The sequence below is a fragment of the Papio anubis genome, chromosome 5, assembly GCF_008728515.1.
Source record: "Papio anubis isolate 15944 chromosome 5, Panubis1.0, whole genome shotgun sequence".
Taxonomy (NCBI): Eukaryota; Metazoa; Chordata; class Mammalia; order Primates; family Cercopithecidae; genus Papio; species Papio anubis.
This window is the reverse complement of record NC_044980.1, coordinates 60,081,852-60,100,639: the sequence shown is the minus strand read 5'-3', so window position 1 is coordinate 60,100,639 and position 18,788 is coordinate 60,081,852. Positions and strand designations below refer to the sequence as shown.

The window sequence follows — 18,788 nt, the reverse complement described above, 5'->3', positions numbered from 1 at the left end:
TTTTGTGGCCTGTGCTTTTCAGGTTTTATTTATAAAAATTCTTTTCTCAGACCAGTGTCCGGAAGCATTTCCCTTATGTTTTCTTCTAGAAGTTTTAATGTTTCAGATATTACATTTAGGTTTTTGATCAATTTTGAGTTGATTTTTATGTAGAGTGAAATCAACTCTATATAAAAGGGGGGTCTGGTTTCATTCTTTTGCATATGGTTATCTGGTTTTCCCAGCACCATTTATTTATTTATTTATTTATTTATTTTATTTTATTTTATTTATTTATTTTTTTAATTATACTTTAAGTTCTAGGGTACATGTGCACAACGTGCAGGTTTGTTACATATGTATACACGTGCCATATTGGTGTGCTGCACCCATTAACTTGTCATTTTCATTAGGTATATCTCCTAATGCTATCCATCCCCCCTCCCCCCTCCCCACAATAGGACCCAGTGTGTGATGTTCCCCTTCCTGTGTCCAAGTGATCTCATTGTTTGATTCCCACCTATGAGTGAGAACATGCAGTATTTGGTTTTCTGTTCTTGTGATAGTTTGCTGAGAATGATGGTTTCCAGCTGCACCCATGTCCCTACAAAGGACACGAACTCATCCTTTTTTATGGCTGCGTAGTATTCCATGGTGTATATGTGCCACATTTTCTTAATCCAGTCTGTCACTGATGGACATGTGGGTTGATTCCAAGTCTTTGCTATTGTGAGTAGTACCACAATAAACATACGCCCAGCACCATTTATTGAAGATACTGTCCTTTGCCCAATGAATGTTCTTGGCACCTTTGTCAAAAATCAATTGGCTGTATACATGTGGATTAATTTTTGTGTTCTCCATTCTGTTCCATTGGTCTATACGTCTGTTTTTAATGTCAGTACCATGTTGTTTTGGTTATTGCAACTTTGTAATGTATTTTGAGGTCTGGTAGTATGATGCCTCCATCTTTGTTCTTTTTGCTTATGATTGTTGTGTCTGTTCAGGGTCTTTTGTGGTTTCTTACACATTTTAGGGTTTTTGTTTTCTGTGAAGAATGTTGGTGTTTTTAAAGGAATTACATTGAATCTGTAGATTGATTTGGGTAGTATGGTCATTTTAGCAGTATTAATTCTTCTGATTCATGACCACAGAATATCTTTCCATTGGTTTGTATCCTCTTCAGTTTCTTTCATCAGTGTTTTGTAGTTGTCCTTGTAGAGGTTTTTTGCCTCCTTGGTTACATTTATTCCTAAGTATTTTACTTTATTTGTAGCTATTGTAAATGGAATTGTCTTCTGGATTTTTTTTTCAACTAGTTCATTTATGTATAGAAATGCTACTGATTTTTGTATATTAATTTTGTATTCTGTAACTTTACTGAATTTGTATATCAGATCTAAGAGGATTTTTGGTAGAGTCTTTAAGTTTTCTATATATAATATTATTTCGGAGGGTGGCACCAAGATGGCCAAATAGGAACAGCTCCAGTCTGCAGCTCCCAGCATGAACGACGCAGAAGAAGGGTGATTTCTGCATTTCCAACTGAGGTACTGGGTTCATCTCACTGGGGCTTGCCTAACAAGTGGGTGCAGCCCACAGAGCAGGGCAGGGCATTACCTCACCAGTGAAGCACAAGGGATCCGAGAATTCCCTTTCCTAGCAAAGGGAAGCCATGACAGACTGCACCTGGAAAATCAGGACACTCCCACCCTAATACTGCACTTTTCCAACAGCCTTAGCAAACGGCACACCAGGAGATTATCTCCTGCGCCTGGCTTGGAGGGTCCCAAGCCCACGGAGCCTTGCTCACTTGCTAGCACAGCAGTCTGAGATCCAACTGCAACGCAGCAGCCAGGCTAGGGGAGGGGAGTCTGCCATTGCTTGAGTAGGTAAACAAAACAGCCCAGAAGCTCAAACTGGGTGGAGCCCACTGCAGCTCAAGGAGCCCTGCCTGCCTCAGTAGACTCCACCTTTAGGGGCAGAGCGTAGCTGAAAAAAAGGCAGCAGAAACTTCTGCAGACTTAAATATCGCTGTCTGACAGCTTTGAAGAGAGTAGTGGTTCTCCCAGCATGGAGTTTGAGATCTGAGAACGGACACACTGCCTCCTCAAGTGGGTCTCTGACCCCCGATTAGCCTAACTGGGAGACACCTCCCAGTAGGGGGGGCAAATGACACCTCATAAGGCCAGGTGCCCCTCTGAGATGAAGCTTCCAGATTAAGGATTAGACAGCAACATTTGCTGTTCTGCAGCCTCTACCGGGGGTACCTAGGCAAACAGGGTCTGGAGTGGACCTCCAGCAAACTCCAACAGACCTGCAGCTGAAAGTCCTGACTGTTAGAAGGAAAACTAACAAACAGAAAGGACATCCACACCAAAACCCTATCTGTACGTCACCATCATCAAAGACCAAAGGTAGATAAAACCACAAGGATGGGGAGAAAACAGAGCAGAAAAGCTGAAAATTCTAAAAATCCCAGTCCCTCTTCTCCTCCAAAGGAATGCAGCTCCTCGCCAGCAATGGAACAAAGCTGGACAGAGAATGACTTTGACAAGTCGAGAGGAGAAGGCTTCAGACGATCGGTAATAACAAACTTCTCCGAGGTAAAGGAGGATGTTTGAAACCATTGCAAAGAAGCTAAAAACCTTGAAAAAAGATTGGATGAATGGCTAACTAGAATAAACAGTGTAGAGAAGTCCTTAAATAACCTGATGAAGCTGAAAACCAATGCACAGGAACTACATGATACATGCACAAGCTTCAGTAGCCGCTTTGATCAAATGGAAGAAAGGGTATCAGTGACGGAAGATCAAATGAATGAAATGAAACAAGAAAAGAAGTTTAGAGAAAAAAGAGTAAAAAGACATGAACAAAGCCTCTAAGAAATATGGGACTATGTGAAAAGACCAAATCTACATCTGATTGATATACCTGAAAGTGACGGGGTGAATGGAACCAAGTTGGAAAACACTCTTCAGGATATCATCCAGGAGAACTTCCCCAACCTAGTGAGGCAGGCCAACATTCAAATTCAAGAAATACAGAGAACGCCACAAAGATAATCCTTGAGAAGAGCAACTGCAAGATACATAATTGTCAGATTCATCAAAGTTGAAGTGAAGGCAATAATGTTAAGGGCAGCCAGAGAGAAAGGTCGGGTTACCCACAAAGGGAAGCCATCAGACTAACAGCGGATCTCTCGGTAGAAACTCTACAAGCCAGAAGAGTGGGGGGCCAATATTCAACATCCTTAAAGAAAAGAATTTTCAACCCAGAATTTCATATCCAGCAAAACTAAGCTTCATAAGTGATGGAGAAATAAAATCCTTTACAGACAGGTAAATGCTGAGAGATTTTGTCACCACCAGGCCTGTCTTACAAGAGCTCCATAAGGAGGCACTAAGCATGGAAAGGAACAACTGGTACCAGCCACTGCAAAATCATGCGAACTTGTAAAGACCATTGATACTAGAAAGAAACTGCATCAAATAATGAGCAAAATAAGCAGCTAACATCCTAATGACAGGATCAAATTCACACCTAACAATATTAACCTTAAATGTAAATGGGCTAAATGCTCCAATTAAAAGACACAGACTGCCAAATTGGATGAAGAGTCAAGACCCATCAGTGTGCTGTATTCAGGAGACCCATCTCACATGCAGAGATACACATAGGCTCAAAATAAAGGGACGGAGGAAGATCTACCAAGCAAATGGAAAACAAAAAAAGGCAGGGGTTGCAATCCTAGTCTCTGATAAAACAGACTTTAAACCATCAAAGATCAAAAGAGACAAAGAAGGCCATTACATAATCCTAAAGGGATCAATTCAACAGGAAGAGCTAACTATCCTAAATATATATGCATCCAATACAGGAACACCCAGATTCATAGAACAAGTCCTTAGAGACCTAAAAAGAGACTTACTCCCACACAATAATAACAGGAGACTTCAATACCCCACTATCAATATTAGACAGATGAATGAGATAGAAAATTAACAAGGATATCCGGGAACTGAACTCAGCCCTGCACCAAGTGGACTTAATAGACAGCTACAGAACTCTCCAACCCAAATCAACAGAACATACATTCTTCTCAGCACCACATTGCACTTATTCCAAAATTGACCACATAGTTGGAAGTAAGCACTCCTCAGCAAATGTAAAAGAAGAGAAGGATTTAAGAAACTCAGTCAAACACTAAACTTCGTGGAAACTGAACAACCTGCAAAAGAAACTACCATCAGAGTGAACAGGCAACCTACAGAATGGGAGAAAATTTTTACAATCTACCAATCTGACAAAGGGCTAATATCCAGAATCAAAAAGAACTTAAACAAATTTACAAGAAAAAATCAAACAACCCCATCAAAAAGTGGGTGAAGGATATGAACAGACACTTCTCAAAAGAAGACATTTATGCAGCCAACAGACACATGACAAAATGCTCATCATCACTAGCCATCAGATTACTGCAAATCAAAACCACAAGGAGATACCCTCTCACACCAGTTAGAATGGCAATCATTAAAAAGTCAGGAAACAACAGGTGCTGGAGAGGATGTGGAGAAATAGGAATGGTTTTACACTGTTGGTAGGACCGTAAACTAGTTCAACCGTTGTGGAAGACAGTGTGGCGATTCCTCAAGGATGTTTAACTAGAAATTCCATTTGACCCAGCCATCCCATTACTGGGCATATACCCAAAGGATTATAAATCATGCTGTTATAAAGACACATGCACACGTGTGTTTAGTGCAGCACTATTCACAATAGCAAAGACTTGGAACCAACTCAAATGTCCATCAATGATAGACTGGATTAAGAAAATGTGGCACATATCCACCATGGAATACTATGCAGCCATAAAAAAGGATGAGTTCATGTCCTTTGTAGGGACATGGATGCAGCTGGAAACCATCATTCTGAGCAAACTATCACAAGAAAAGAAAACCAAACACTGCATGATCTCATTTATAGGTGGGAATTGAACAATGAGGACACATGGACACTGGCTGGGGAACATCACACGCTGGGGCATCAGGGGCAGGGGGAGGGATAGTATTAGGAGATATACCTAATGTAAATGATGAGTTAACAGGTGTAGCACACCAACATGGCACATGTATACATATGTAACAAACCCGCACGTTGTGCACATGTACCCTAGAACTTAAAGTAAAATAATTTAAAGGGGAAAAAAGATTATGTCATCCACAAACAGGGGCAATTTGACATCCTCTTTCCAATTTGGATGCTCTTCATTTCCCTTTCTTCCTTTATTGTTCTGGCTAGGACTTCTAGTACTATGTTGAGCAAGAGTGGTGAGAATAGGCATGCTTGTCTTGTTTTAGATTTTAGAGGAAAAGCCTTCTTCTTTTCTCTGTTAAATATGATTTTGGCTGTGGGTTTGTCACATATGGCCTTTATTATGTTGAGGTACTTTCCTTCTCATATGATTTAGCTGTGTCCCCACCCAAATCTCATCTTGAATTTTAGCCCCCACAATTCCCACCTGTTATGGGAGGGACCTGGTGGGAGGTAAGTGAAACATGGGGGCGAGTCTTTCCCATGCTATTCTTGTGATAGTGAGTAAGTCTCATGAAATCTAATGGTTTCATAAAGGGGAGTTTCTGTACACAAGCCCTCTTCTCTTGTCTGCCACCATGTGAGACACGCCTTTCACCTTCCACCATGATTGTGAGGCCTTCCCAGCCATATGGAACTATGAGTCCATTATACTTCTTTCTTTGATAAATTGCCCAGTCTTGGGTATGTCTGTGTCAGTAGTGTGAAAATGAACTAATACACCTTCTATATCTAATTTATTATGAGGTTTTATCATTAGGCAATGTTGAATTTTATCAAATGCTTTTTCTGCATCTATTGAGATGATGATATGGGTTTTTTCCTTCATTCTATTCATGTTATATATGACATTTATTGATTTGCATATGTTGAACCATCCTTGCATTCCTGTGATATTTCTCACTCGATTGTGATGTATTATCTTTTTGATGTGCTGTTGTATTTGGTTTACCAGTATTTTATTGAGGATTTTTCTGTCTATATTTATCAGGGATATTGGCCTGGAGTTTCCTTTTCTTGTTGTCTCCTTGTCTGGTGGTATCAGAGTTATGGTGGCCTCTTAGAATGAGTTAGAAAAGATTTCCCTCTGCTTCAATTTTTTGGAGTAGTTTGAGAAGAATTATCCTTCTTAGAAGATTTGTTAGAAATCAGTGGTGAAGTCGTCTGGTTTAGGACTTTTCTTTCTTGGAAGACTTTTTATTATTGATTCAATCTCTTTGCTTATAATTGGTCTGTTCAGGTTTTCTGTTTCTTTTTGGTCAACCTTGGAAAGTTGCATGTGTCCAGGAGTTTATCCATTTCTTCTAGGTTTTCACACTTATTGGAATATAGTTGTTCACAGTAGTCTCTAATGACCCTTTATTTTTCTGTGGTATCTGTTGTGACATCACTTTTTTAAATTTCTGAGATATTATTTATTTGGGTCTTCTCTCTTTTCTTCTTAGTCTAGCAAATGGTTTGTCAGTTTTCGTTATCTTTTCAAAAAACCACCTTTTTGTTTTATCGATCTCATATTTTTTAGTTTCATTTTCATTTATTGTTGCTCTGATTACATTATTTCTTCTACTAATTTGGGGTTTGGGTTTTTCTTATTTTTCTAGTTTCTTGAGATTAATTGTTAAGTTGTTTATTTGAAATCATTCTAGTTTTTTGATTTATGCATTTATTGCTATAAGCTTTCCTCTTATATTGCTTTTGCTGTGTCCTATAGGTTTTGGTATGTTGTGTTTCTATTTTTATTTGTTTCAAGGAATTTTTAAATTTTATTCTTAATTTCTTCCTTCACCCATTGGTCATTCAGGAGCATGTTGTTTAATTTCGTATATTTGTATAGTTTTGGATGTTCTTCTTGAACATCTGATGTTTCCTTGTTGATTTTCTGTCTAGATGATCTGTCCAATGCTGAGAGTGACATATTATTGCAGCCTATCTCTCTCTTTAGATCTGATAATATTTGCTTTATATATCTGGGTGTTCCTGTGTAGGGTGCATATATATTTATGATTGTTATATTCCCTTGCTGAATTGATCCCTTTATTATTTATTAAATATTATTTTGTCTATTTTTACAGCTTTTAATTTCAAGTTTGTTTTATCTGATATAAATAAAGGTATACCTGCTCTCTTTTGGTTTCTGTTTGCATGGAATGCCTGTTTTTATCCCTTTACTTTCAGTCTCTATGCATCTTTACAGGTGAGATGCATTTCTTGCAGATAAATTATATTGGGTCCTTTCTTTTTAAAAAAAAAAATCTTATTTAGTCAATTTATATCTTTTCAATGGGGAATTTAATCCATTTACATTCTAGGTTACTATTAAGAGATAAGAATTTATTCCTGTCATTTTATTGATCTTTTTCCAGTTATTTTGTTTATCATTTCCTCCTTCCTTCCTCTCTTATTGTTTACTTTTGCCATTGGGTGGTTTTCTGTAGTGCTGAGGTTTGATTCCTTTCTCTTTATTCTTTGTGTATTTACTTGACCAGTGAGTTTTATAATTCTACATGTGTTCATGATGGTGGTTATTATTTTTTGATTTCCAGATGTAAGACTTCCCTGAGCATGTCTTGTAAGGCCAGGCTAGTGTTACAAAAGTTCCTTAGTTTTTGCTTGTCTGTGAAATAATTTTTTTTTTTTTAATTTCTGAAGAATAGCTTTGCTGGGTATAATATTCTTTGGTGGAATAGTTTTTTTTTTCTTTCAGTATTTTAAATACACCTTCTTATTCTCTCCTGGTCTATAAGGTTTCTGCAGAGAAATTAGCTGTTAGTCTAATGGTGATTTGTTTATATATGACTTGACACTTTTCTCTTGTTGCTTTTAAAATTCTTTGCTTTGACTTTTGACAATTTGACTATATGTGCCTTGGAAAGGATTTGTTTGGAGTAAATCCATTTAGAGTTATTCGAGCTTTCTGCACTCTCTCCTAAGACTTTGGAAGTCCATCTCTTTCCCAAGTCTTTGGTAGTTTTCTGTTATTCTTTCATAAAATATGGTTTCCTCACTTTTTTCCTTCTTTTCTCCTTCTGAAAGCTCATAATACAACTTTTGTTAACTTATTGGTGTTTCATAAATTCTATAGGCTTTCTTCATTCTTTTTTATTCTTTTTTCTTTCTTTACTTTTTCTGCCTGTGTTATTTCAAAATACCTGTCTTTTTGTTTGGAAGATCTTTCTTCTTCTTGATCTAGTCTGTTGCTGAACTCTTGATTGTATTTATTTCCTTCATTTAATTCTTCTGTTCTAGTGTTTCTCTTTTCTTCTATTTTTTATTTGATATTTATCTCTATTGAACTTCTCATTCAAATCATTAATTGTTCTGATTTCATTAAATTGTCTATATTATATCTCACTTTCCTTAAGATTATTTTTTTGAATTCTTTTTCTGGCATGTCATATATTTCCTTATGATTTGGTTTCTGTTACTGAAGAATTATTGTTTTTCTTTGTGGGTTACCTTTTTTTTCCCTTTTTTTATGATTGACATGTTCCCATATTTATTTCTGTGCAACTGGTAGAAAAGCTACCTCTTCTAATTTTATGGAGTAGGTTTCATAGGGAAAGATTAATCCATATAAGTAGATCTTGGGGTGTCAGTTTGGTAGGGTCTGTTGGCCTTGGTTCTAGATAGACACAGTAGTATTGTCTGTGTGTAGTTTCTTCAGCTGTAATTCACATTAGTGGTATTTGTGAATTTCTCAGTGACCTAGGCTGAGAGAATTTGCTTTGATGGTGGCATAGCTTTGCCAGGGGTGGGCTTGCTGGGCTATTTCTCAGGTCAGAAATGTGTTCACATGGTGGGTTGGCTAGCTTGCGGTCTGACTCACTAGGTTTAGGGCCATCGTGCTATTACTCTGATTGGAAACACAGGCATGCAGTTACTTAGACAGCCTGGGGGTGTGCCTGCCAAGAGTCGCTTGGAGGGCTATTTCTCAGGTCCAGGACATGAGTGCACAGCTGCTTGGCTGGCATGGGGATGTGTCTGCCAGGGTTGGCCCACAGGGCTATTTCTCAGGCCTGTGACGCAGGCATAAGGATGTTCAGCTGGCCTGGTGGCATGTCTGCTGGGGGCAGACTACAGGCTGTTTATCTTGCATAGGACACAGCTACATAGCTCCTTGGTTAGCTTAGGGGCATGTTTCCCAGGGGTGGCCCACATGGCTGTTTCTTAGGCCTGGGATGTGGTCACATGACTTCTTGGCTGGCCTGGGTGGGTGTCTGCTGCAGGTGGCCCATGGGGCTGTAGTCCTGGCTCTGGGCCCAGGCACACAGCTGCTTGGCTGGCTGGGAGGGCGTGTCTTTCAGGGGCAGTCCATGGGGCTGCTTTTTAGGCTTAGGATTCAGGCAAAGGGCTGCTTGGCTGCCCTGGAAGCATGTCTGCTGGTGGTGGAAGGTAATGCTATATTTTGGAGATCTTAAAATGCAACTTAATCATGTGTTTTGGTCAGTTTCTCTGATAGTCATGCCTAGGCAAAAGTTACCAGAAAATTAAAGAGTTGAAAATATCCATACCCGAAAAGTATCCTATGTTATAGTCTCAACCAAATTCTCTAGTTTTGATCTTGCTCAATTGTCCAACCTCATTATGAATTTAGGATAAAAGAATGGCAACATATGCATTCATCTGCTTACTCAAAAGTGGAACCCTAATTTCCCTAAAGTCCTGGGCTTTATGTAGATTCCCTATGACCATCTTTCTTAATTCTTTTTCGTCTGACCTGAAGCCTTTATTACACTTTCACGAAAAGAAAACCAAAAAAGTACCATAGGGATAAGGTGCTATTTTTCTATCCTAATTCAGAATAATGGACATTTTCCAATTTTATTTCAGCTTTTCTTTTACTTCTTAGCATTCCAGTGTACTTCTTAGCCTAGTCTGAAGACAGGATCACAGGCCCAAGTTTGGGGGCTCCTGCCACCTGTGGGTTGGTAAGGATTTAGTAGTGACTGATTTTTGTAAAGGGTGTTGAGAGTAAGCAATCAGAATTCCTTTTCCTCAATCTTCTCTTTTTCAATTTGTACTGCTGCAATAAAAGTCCTAAAAGTATACCAATTATATATTTGGGATAAAGCCAGACTCCTTGCATTATTTTTCTTTGTAATTTTTCTGAAGTGGTTCAGATCTGGAGGAAAATAAGGCAAACCTACAGTATGGCAGAGAGTTGATGGGATGTAGAGTGAATGTGATGCAAAGTAAAAATGAGAAAGGTAAAAGAAAGAAAGAGGGTGTGAAGTTAGTGAAGATTATTATTATGGCATAAAATTTAAAAATGCTATTTAAAGATAAGATGGGAGACAACTGAGAGTTATATCGAGGAACTGAAATAAGCTGGCTCATATTTGGCCTACTTTAAGAGACAATGACTTAAGTGTAGTACAGCTTGAATTAAGTGATTTCTCAAGATTTTTTACATTTGTAAGCAATATGGGGCTGACAGCACAGAAAATAGTTTCTGGGAAAGGAATCAGGAATTTATACATGAAGAAGGAAAATAGGAATAAGAGAATGAATAGAATAAGAAATATCCCACAAAAAAGAAATTGAAAAAGGTAAAATATGAGATAATAGTAAGTTTATAAAATATGTAAATAGTAGACTAAAAGTAATTTTGAGTTTTAAAAAATGTCTCAAATGATTACCTTGCACTTCTGCTGAACATTTTGTTACGTGTAGGTAACATGATATTGAGCAAGTATACACAAAGTGTGAAAAAATATTTGTATTCATCAATTCTATATTTGAATAGAAATTCAATATAGTTGAATAAGATTACCTTCAGTAGAAACTTTAATGTTTCAGATTTATTATTCCCAATTTATAATATAAATACAACTTGATTCTATGTAATTCATGGATAAGATGGTGTAATTTTAAAATCCATGACTGAAGTCTTTTTCTGCCCACAGTCTGTTTCTACTATTCCATGGTACACATTAAGGAAAGGCAATTATAGGAATGGCCTAAAGAAGATAAATCTATTAGAAGTAGGTATCATGGTAGATAAAGCCACATATAAGTTTTTTTTTTTATTACCTCGTCATGTCTTCCATTTATCAATCTGGAATTTTTATTGTTGCAAACTGTCCTAAGCTATGTTCAGGCAAAACCTTAGGATTTGGTGGATAAAGGTTATCAGTTATAATGAAGGGAAGTTTTAGATCAAATTCCATTATAAATATAAATATTCGTAAAATAAGCAAGAAGGCACAAATATTTCATATTCCTTTTTTTATAAGCTTGACGACATTCCAACTCTGTTATTTAGGTGCTCTGACAATACTTTGCATGAAGAGTGCACTCAATATGTATATGAATTTTTTATTACCCTTATATTTGTCATCAGGTACTCTAATACTCCAAACCATTGAGTGAACATACAGGACAAATCTCAGATGTGTTACCTAAGTGTACATCCTGCAATGCTTGCTGGGTTTTTGTATGGGTTCATGCAAAGTGGGGCAATGTTTCTGAAATATTTTGGCCAATCTACAGATCTGGAACACCATTAATTTTTTCCTTCAGTGCAATGAAAAACACATTTTTAACATTCATTAGACATTCATTGGCTAATTATCAAGTTTCTCTTTTGTTTATCATCAGAGACAGGCCTAGCTGAAAGACTTTCTGATTAAAGTTGGTTGTACAGAAATTTATATATGTATGTATATTCTCCATACTCTCTCACCTCTCCCTTAGATACCCACTGTTATCCTTCCAGATTTATATGTATATATAAGCAATCTGTATAATAGTCATACTTTGAAAAAATTCTTTTCTACTATACAAACTATTTTCTAAGTTGCTTTTGTCTATAAGAAAAACAAATCTGGTTTAACATTCAATATTTCAGCCTCTCTGAAATTCTCATAGTTCTTCAGTATGCAATACTCTTTCTAGACTTTGTTCCTTTGAATACTCTATTCTCTACTTGGAATGCTTTTACTTTTCTTTGTTTTAATCTGGCTTAAACTTTAAGACCTGTTTCAGATGCATGTCCTATATGAAGCTGTTTCCTAGTTTTCTATGTGTATTCACTGTTTTGTCTGTATTTCTATATTTTGTATTTAAGTAGGTTATGGCAGTAATCATCATGATAGTCGTTAACAAATACTGGTTGCATAGTGTAAATCTAACTATTTTTACATTTATTTTATTTAATCTTTTTTCCAGATTTCTCTGTAATTTATCACTTGTCTTTTGTTTTCCAAAATAGACCAAAAGTAACTTATTTATCTTTCTATTCCCAGTATATGGCACTATACCTGGGCATATGATAAGTGTTCAGCAAACTGGTAGACCAGTTTTAGGAAGGGCACTGTGGAACTTGGAGATTTAGAAATAGATTCTATTGAAACATCTGTATCTGCATTACCATGAAAAGTCTTCCTTTACGTTTTCTTGAAGACAGCTAGAAAGGGTTGTGGCTATTTAACAATAGGCATAACACACTATGATCGCAAGATAAATTGACTGTGACACCAAGAATATACTTTATAGTGCTTTGGTGAGTACATTAGTACCCTCTCTATATCTTACATTCAAGGGTGTTCCAAGCATTGCAGTCCCATGGCTTGCTAATTGCAAAAGAAGAAACAGAGAGGATGAATGTGTGAATGGTCAGAAGAGAAGTTTATGCAAGAGGAAAAGAAAATCCCTTTGCTCAAATGTAAAATGAGCAGGATGAAGAGTTTGAAATTCTAAAGATAGACACAGGGCATCTCCAGAAATTTTAATGAGTTCAACAACCCAGTGATATGGCTGGTTATAATATTTTTCCATGAAAATACATTTTGGTCTGGTGATTGATAAGTAAAAATGGGATTATTTACTAACCCTCTACCCTACTAATATTGACTAATCGTTATATACAATAAAAGAGAACTTTTACAACTTGGATTTCACTGTAGTTTATGAAACTTTACTTTTTAACTGTAAAGCTTTCCGCTTCCAGCATAAAACAGAAGCAAATAAAAATTTTTAGCCTTTTACATTTATTTTTTACTCTCACTTTAGAAACTTTAAATACTTTTGGTTTTAAAAATGTTTACAAGGATATACCAAAAATGCTTAAAATAAATGTTTATATCAATATTGACAGGATTCTAAATGTAATATTTTTAAATATGCAACATTATGGACTCAGTCTTTTGTATTGAGTTATAATGCAGCATGGTATAGAATAAATCTGACCAGCATTAGGAAAGCTTTCTATTGAGAGATTTATTTAGCCTTTTGTAAAATCATCTAAAAATATTTGTATTTTAGCCATGCTAATTTGCTGGTATACAATTTGGAGAAATATGTAATATCAATTTTATTCCCACTGTTGTATTACATGATCTTTTCTTCTTTAACAAGAACCTGTGTTAAAGCAACTCCAAATAGTGCCTATAGCTCAGAAGTATAAAATACAGTCTGTGTCTGTAACAAAACCCTATTCCCACAGGTTCAAAGGAGATTGGAAATAAGAAGCTACCTATTTGCACTTTGCAGAAGTAGCAGCAATCTGCAGACAACCCACTCTAGCTTCAAAACAATATGGTAGATGGTTTTATGGAACTTGCAATTACAAAAATCCGCTTTAACCTTTCTTTCTTACTGGCAGGTGTTCTATTGGCTTGCAGCCAGAGGCTGTGAGTGTAGTGCTGCCTGTGGTGTTCCTCAGCACTGTAGAGTGCTGAAAATGCCAACACTCCAGTTGATTGCTCATAATTGCATTAATTGTGATTTGACAACTTCAGGAGAGAAGTATGATGACTATAGAAAAATATTTTACAAATTTGATCAGAGTACAAATTGCATCTCTTTTTTCTCCATAGATATGATATCTGCACTTATAAAAATAAGCCTTGTGGAACACTGGGTAAGTTTTTTTTTTTTTTAATTTTAATAAAGATAGAATGGTTCAGATTGTCTTCCTGGACCAACGACTTTAATCTTTATTATTAATTTGCTCATTTTCCTTTCTGTACATCTGAAATCCCTAAAATCTGTTACACCCAGCCTTTGCAGATATGTCATTTACTAGGAAACAAATATTTATTACTATCATAAATATTATATAAATTTCATTGGCTTTTTTGACAACTGGAATGATTATTAAAATTAACTTAGAATATGATTCAAAATCATTAAAGAATTATAAATTGAGGTTATCACTCATGTTCATATAATCCATCTCTGTAATGTATTTTCTAAAAATACCAAGATTGTGAGAGCAAATGAAAGCAGTCAACATCTTGAAATTTCAGGCTAGAAAAGGAAAGGGGGAAAAAAAAAAGAACTAAGGATACTTAATGAGGAGGCACCAAGAACAATACTTCTTTTGGTACAATTTTGTGGAAAGAGTATAGCCCCATAAGATAGTATTGGAAATTTTATACTACCCAAAAAACAACAACAAAAAATAATCTTATAAAATATTATAGCCACAGGTGAAGAAGGGGGACAGGATTATCTTTCTTGTGCTCCCAAAGGGTCATTTGTCTTTTTAAAAGCATTTCTGTAGTATTCTAGAATTTTAAAAATTACACATTGTTACAGAGCATAATTTCATAGTTAACTGCAAATACAAATGGGCAAAAAAGGTAGCTCTCCAGTAGTCTAACATATTAAGCAACTAGAGTTATTTTAAAGGACAGAAGCTCTTTTTCTCTGATAAATTTTTTAAGGTCATAGAGACTTTTTACAGACTCAGAAGGTAAACAGCTGAAGATGAATTCTCTAGTTTCTCTATGACAAGTCTCAGTTTTCTTAATTGTAAAAGAATAGTTATGAAATTGATTCCTATGCACCTCATAAGCATTTTGGGAAGATCAAATTAAAGTAGATATAGGAGGAAAAGTGTAACCCAACTTCCTGGGAAGTTCAGTGAAATATCTCTTCAGAAACTAAAATTTTTCTTGATAATTTTACCCGACTTCCCAGGCTTCTCCTACCCATTTCCCTCAGGATTTATGGCTGAAGAAGAAATCCCAAATAGCCAGTGCTGAGTATTAACTATGGAGAAGCTTGCTAGTTAAAAAGCATAATGGAGACAGAGCTCTCTTTGCTGAGCGAGCTCACATCAAAAAGATTTACTTTGTAGTGTTTTAAGCTAACAAGACCAACATAATCCAACAGAGGGGACTCTGAACTGGGAACTAACAACTGGCTTTGACAGTTTCAGTACATTAACTTTTACAGTGTATTTAAGCTCTTTGTTCCCCAATTTTCTTATCTATGATGTAGGAGTAATATCTGCCCTTATGCTACATGGACATTGTTAAAGTCATTTAAGGAAAAAAATGTAGATATATTTAGTAAAGAGGTAGTATAAAAATGAACTGGTATTATTTAATGTAGAAATTGCCTATACTTTTAAACTTTAGATATAATAGACAGTAGACCTCAAATCAGGTGCACATATCCGCCAGAGCTAGTATTTTTCTAGTATATCTATATTTGAAGAAATGTGTATATATACACATAAACACATTTATACATATACACACATATTCTCTCTCTCTATATATATATACCCTCACTCTCCCTATGTATATATCTCTCTATATATAGATATATCTATATATATACCCTCACTGTATGTATATCTATATATACACCTCACTATATGTATATCTATATATATAACCTCACTCTCCCTATATATATACCCTCACTCTCCCTATATATATATATATATTCTGCTTTTTGAAGGTAGATTATTTACATCGAGATATGCTCTTCGTTGTATTAGATTGGTGCAATTTACTTCGCACCAACCTAATGACATTAGTAAGACACACACACAGTGATTTTTACTTTTATTTTGAGATATAAAGTATTTTGGTACTGCCTAGTACTTTGTTATTATTGGCAAAGATTTGAGGTGTTTTCCTATTCTACTTCTGATTTTATTTTTCTGAAAATAATGTGTTCTAACTTTGATAGTTTATTAATTCATAGAATCAGTATATTAATAGGTATGTATCAATGCACTTTTCAAGCTCAATATAAGTTATTTTTCAAATTATAAACTTGTATATTGTTTTTATACTACTTCTTGTGAAAATGGAATGAGCTGTATATATATTTATATATATTACACACGTTTTAACTTCATCTATGGAAAATGTATTATCAGTAGAGAATTGAGCAGATTACTTTTTGACTTGTATTCTAGTCACTTTCATATTGGCTTTTATACTGATTTTTCAATAGTATCTTGCTTAATAATTCTGATGACCAATTGTAACATGGCCAAGTAGGCTTAAGGGTACAAACTGTGGCCATCAAGCTGAGGAAACCTAAATGACCCAAATAGTAATCAAATCGCCATTAATACAATCACACATAAGAATTTTGACAGTCTCAATTTTATAGGTATACAGAACATTGTGGGGGGTTGTGAAAATACATCGCATTTAAAATACTTCCATTTTAGTTAAGATTTAGCTTTATATTTTAATGAGTAGGAATTTTCCAAGTATATTCTTTCTGAAGTTGTTGTTTTAGCGGAGATAACAATTTTATACAGTAAACCTGTGCTTGTAAATACACCTTGAGGAGTCACTGAAAATTCTCAATTGAAAATACAGCCACATGGCACGTACCAAAAAACGACGCAACAACAACAAAACCCAAAAGCTAACCCATGGAATAATAGATTTTGGGAAATGTAAGAAACTTTAATTTAACAATAATTATTCTTAATAATTCTGCTTTTCTTTTGAAAAAACATACATTTCATAAAGCTCAAAACAGAAACAGTATTCAGAGTGGCTTTGTTCTTTCCATATAATAGGCCATATTGAACCAAATAACTTAAACCCAGATAATATAATGCAATTTTTAAAAAGATTTCGGGTACTTTCCTATTCTACTTCTCATTTTATTTTTCTCAAAATAAAAGTAAAATTCACTATGTGTGTCTCTCTCTTTCTCTCAGTGGAGATTGGAAATGACATTCATTAAAATATTTTAAATATTTAAACAAATATTAAATATTAACCAAAAATTAAATGAAACAAAAAAAATAAGTTATCCTGCTCCACTTTTTACATTCTCTGTTTTAGGTCCCAATACCTCTAATGAATGGAAGGGCAGCCCAGGGGTATCACCAGTATTTATAACTCTGTGAGGCAGAAATCACCTCCCTCCCCAACTCCTGCCTCTCTCACATAAAACAGTAGGAAAGGCAAACAATCTATTAGCAAATCCAGCATTAATCTCATCTCTGTTCCAATGTAGCTGTTGATACATATATTAGAAAATACAGAGAAACACAACTTCTAGAGCTTTCTTGTCAGTAAAATTATGGATTATATATCATTTATTGTTTCTAATTAGTACAGCTGGGAAATTATACCTAGCACAGAACATTGCTTATTGCATTCAATAAATATTCATTGAATTGAATTGAAATCACTTTTGGTGGGAAAGTAATTATTAATGTTTGGGTGACGATAGTACACTACTGACCATAAAAAATGTTTTTCCTACTTCTCCTTCAACTTCTTTGAAATAACTTTTTGTTTCTTTGTGCATGAAGTATGATTTGGCATCTGTTTCCTTATAAGAGATGACATTTCTGCTTTTGCACAAAAATTCTTTTTTTGAGCACTCTGTTAAAGTTCTGTAGTATTTCACACAGCATGATATTCATTTGAAAGTAAATATTAAAACTTTTACATACTAAATCCCCAAGGGGAGAATACCTTGAGTAACATAACATTTCACTGGAATCAGCGAATTAACACCATAGTATTTGCTTTATTAGTAAAACTCTAATGCATTGAAGTAGGGAATAGGAGAGAGGAAAAGTGACACTGAATGTGTGAATGACTTTCCTCCCATTAATATACTAAAATAAATTGTTGCATCACTGTCAGGATTAATTTGAGATGATTAAAAAAATATGCAAAAACCTCCCATCTTTAATGGCTCTCCTTTCCATCTTTTGAATCATTCATTTTATTTTTAATAAAAATATCACTTAAAAAATCATTTGGGATTCCCCCTTTTTTTGGTAACTAGAAAGTTACTTGTATATTTTTATGAACCCACTAAACTTAAACAGATCTCTTTAGAAAAATAATGTGGATATATTTTGCTTTCTACAGCCTGAAGAATGTTAAAATAGAAATGCTTTCTTGAATTCCCTCTTCTGGCTCAAGTTACTAGGTGGTCCCAAGTTACCAGAAGTAAAATTTATAAATCTAACCCCTAGTCTAGACATTTTCCAGCACTGACTGCAGTTCAAAAAATATTAATGTCTAGCCGGCAAAGTGAAATTCCCCCCAGTGATTTTGCAAATGACTAGAAAGTTAACCTTTTGCCAACGGCTCCTTCTGTGCATGGAGGTTATTAAAAAGAATCCAGGCATTTATAAGTATGGGCTTTTAAAGACTGAAACACCTTGGCTTGACCCTTTGTGTCTCTTTCTGTTTATTCAGGCTTGGCCTCTGTGGCTGGAATGTGTGAGCCTGAAAGGAGCTGCAGCATTAATGAAGACATTGGCCTGGGTTCAGCTTTTACCATTGCACATGAGATTGGTCACAAGTGAGTGAGTTTAAGAAAATCAAAATAAATTTTAGAACTCCGCTCTTGAGCAACTTGTAACTACTGTGTGGAAAGGCTGTGCTGAACCTTATTTTACTGCCTTTTTGTCTGATTCCAATAGAGGATGTTATTATTTTGGGTATTGGGATAAATCATCTTAAGAACTGGAGACT

The 18,788-nt window shown here is 35.5% G+C and overlaps 1 protein-coding gene across 7 annotated transcripts in view; it reads left to right on the top strand.

Moving 5' to 3' along the window:
• The window catches only part of ADAMTS6 (ADAM metallopeptidase with thrombospondin type 1 motif 6), a 333,350-nt gene that overhangs the window by 141,132 nt on the left and 173,430 nt on the right, over positions 1-18,788 (top strand). For all 7 annotated transcript variants that reach the window (XR_004183963.1, XR_004183962.1, XM_021940153.2 and 4 more), the window contains 2 exons: positions 13,893-13,936; positions 18,510-18,615. Coding sequence is in view for 5 of the 7 variants with exons in the window: in XM_021940153.2 (XP_021795845.2) it covers positions 13,893-13,936; positions 18,510-18,615 (150 nt within the window). In the remaining 2 variants the exon portion in view is untranslated. The remainder of the gene's footprint in view (positions 1-13,892; positions 13,937-18,509; positions 18,616-18,788) is intronic.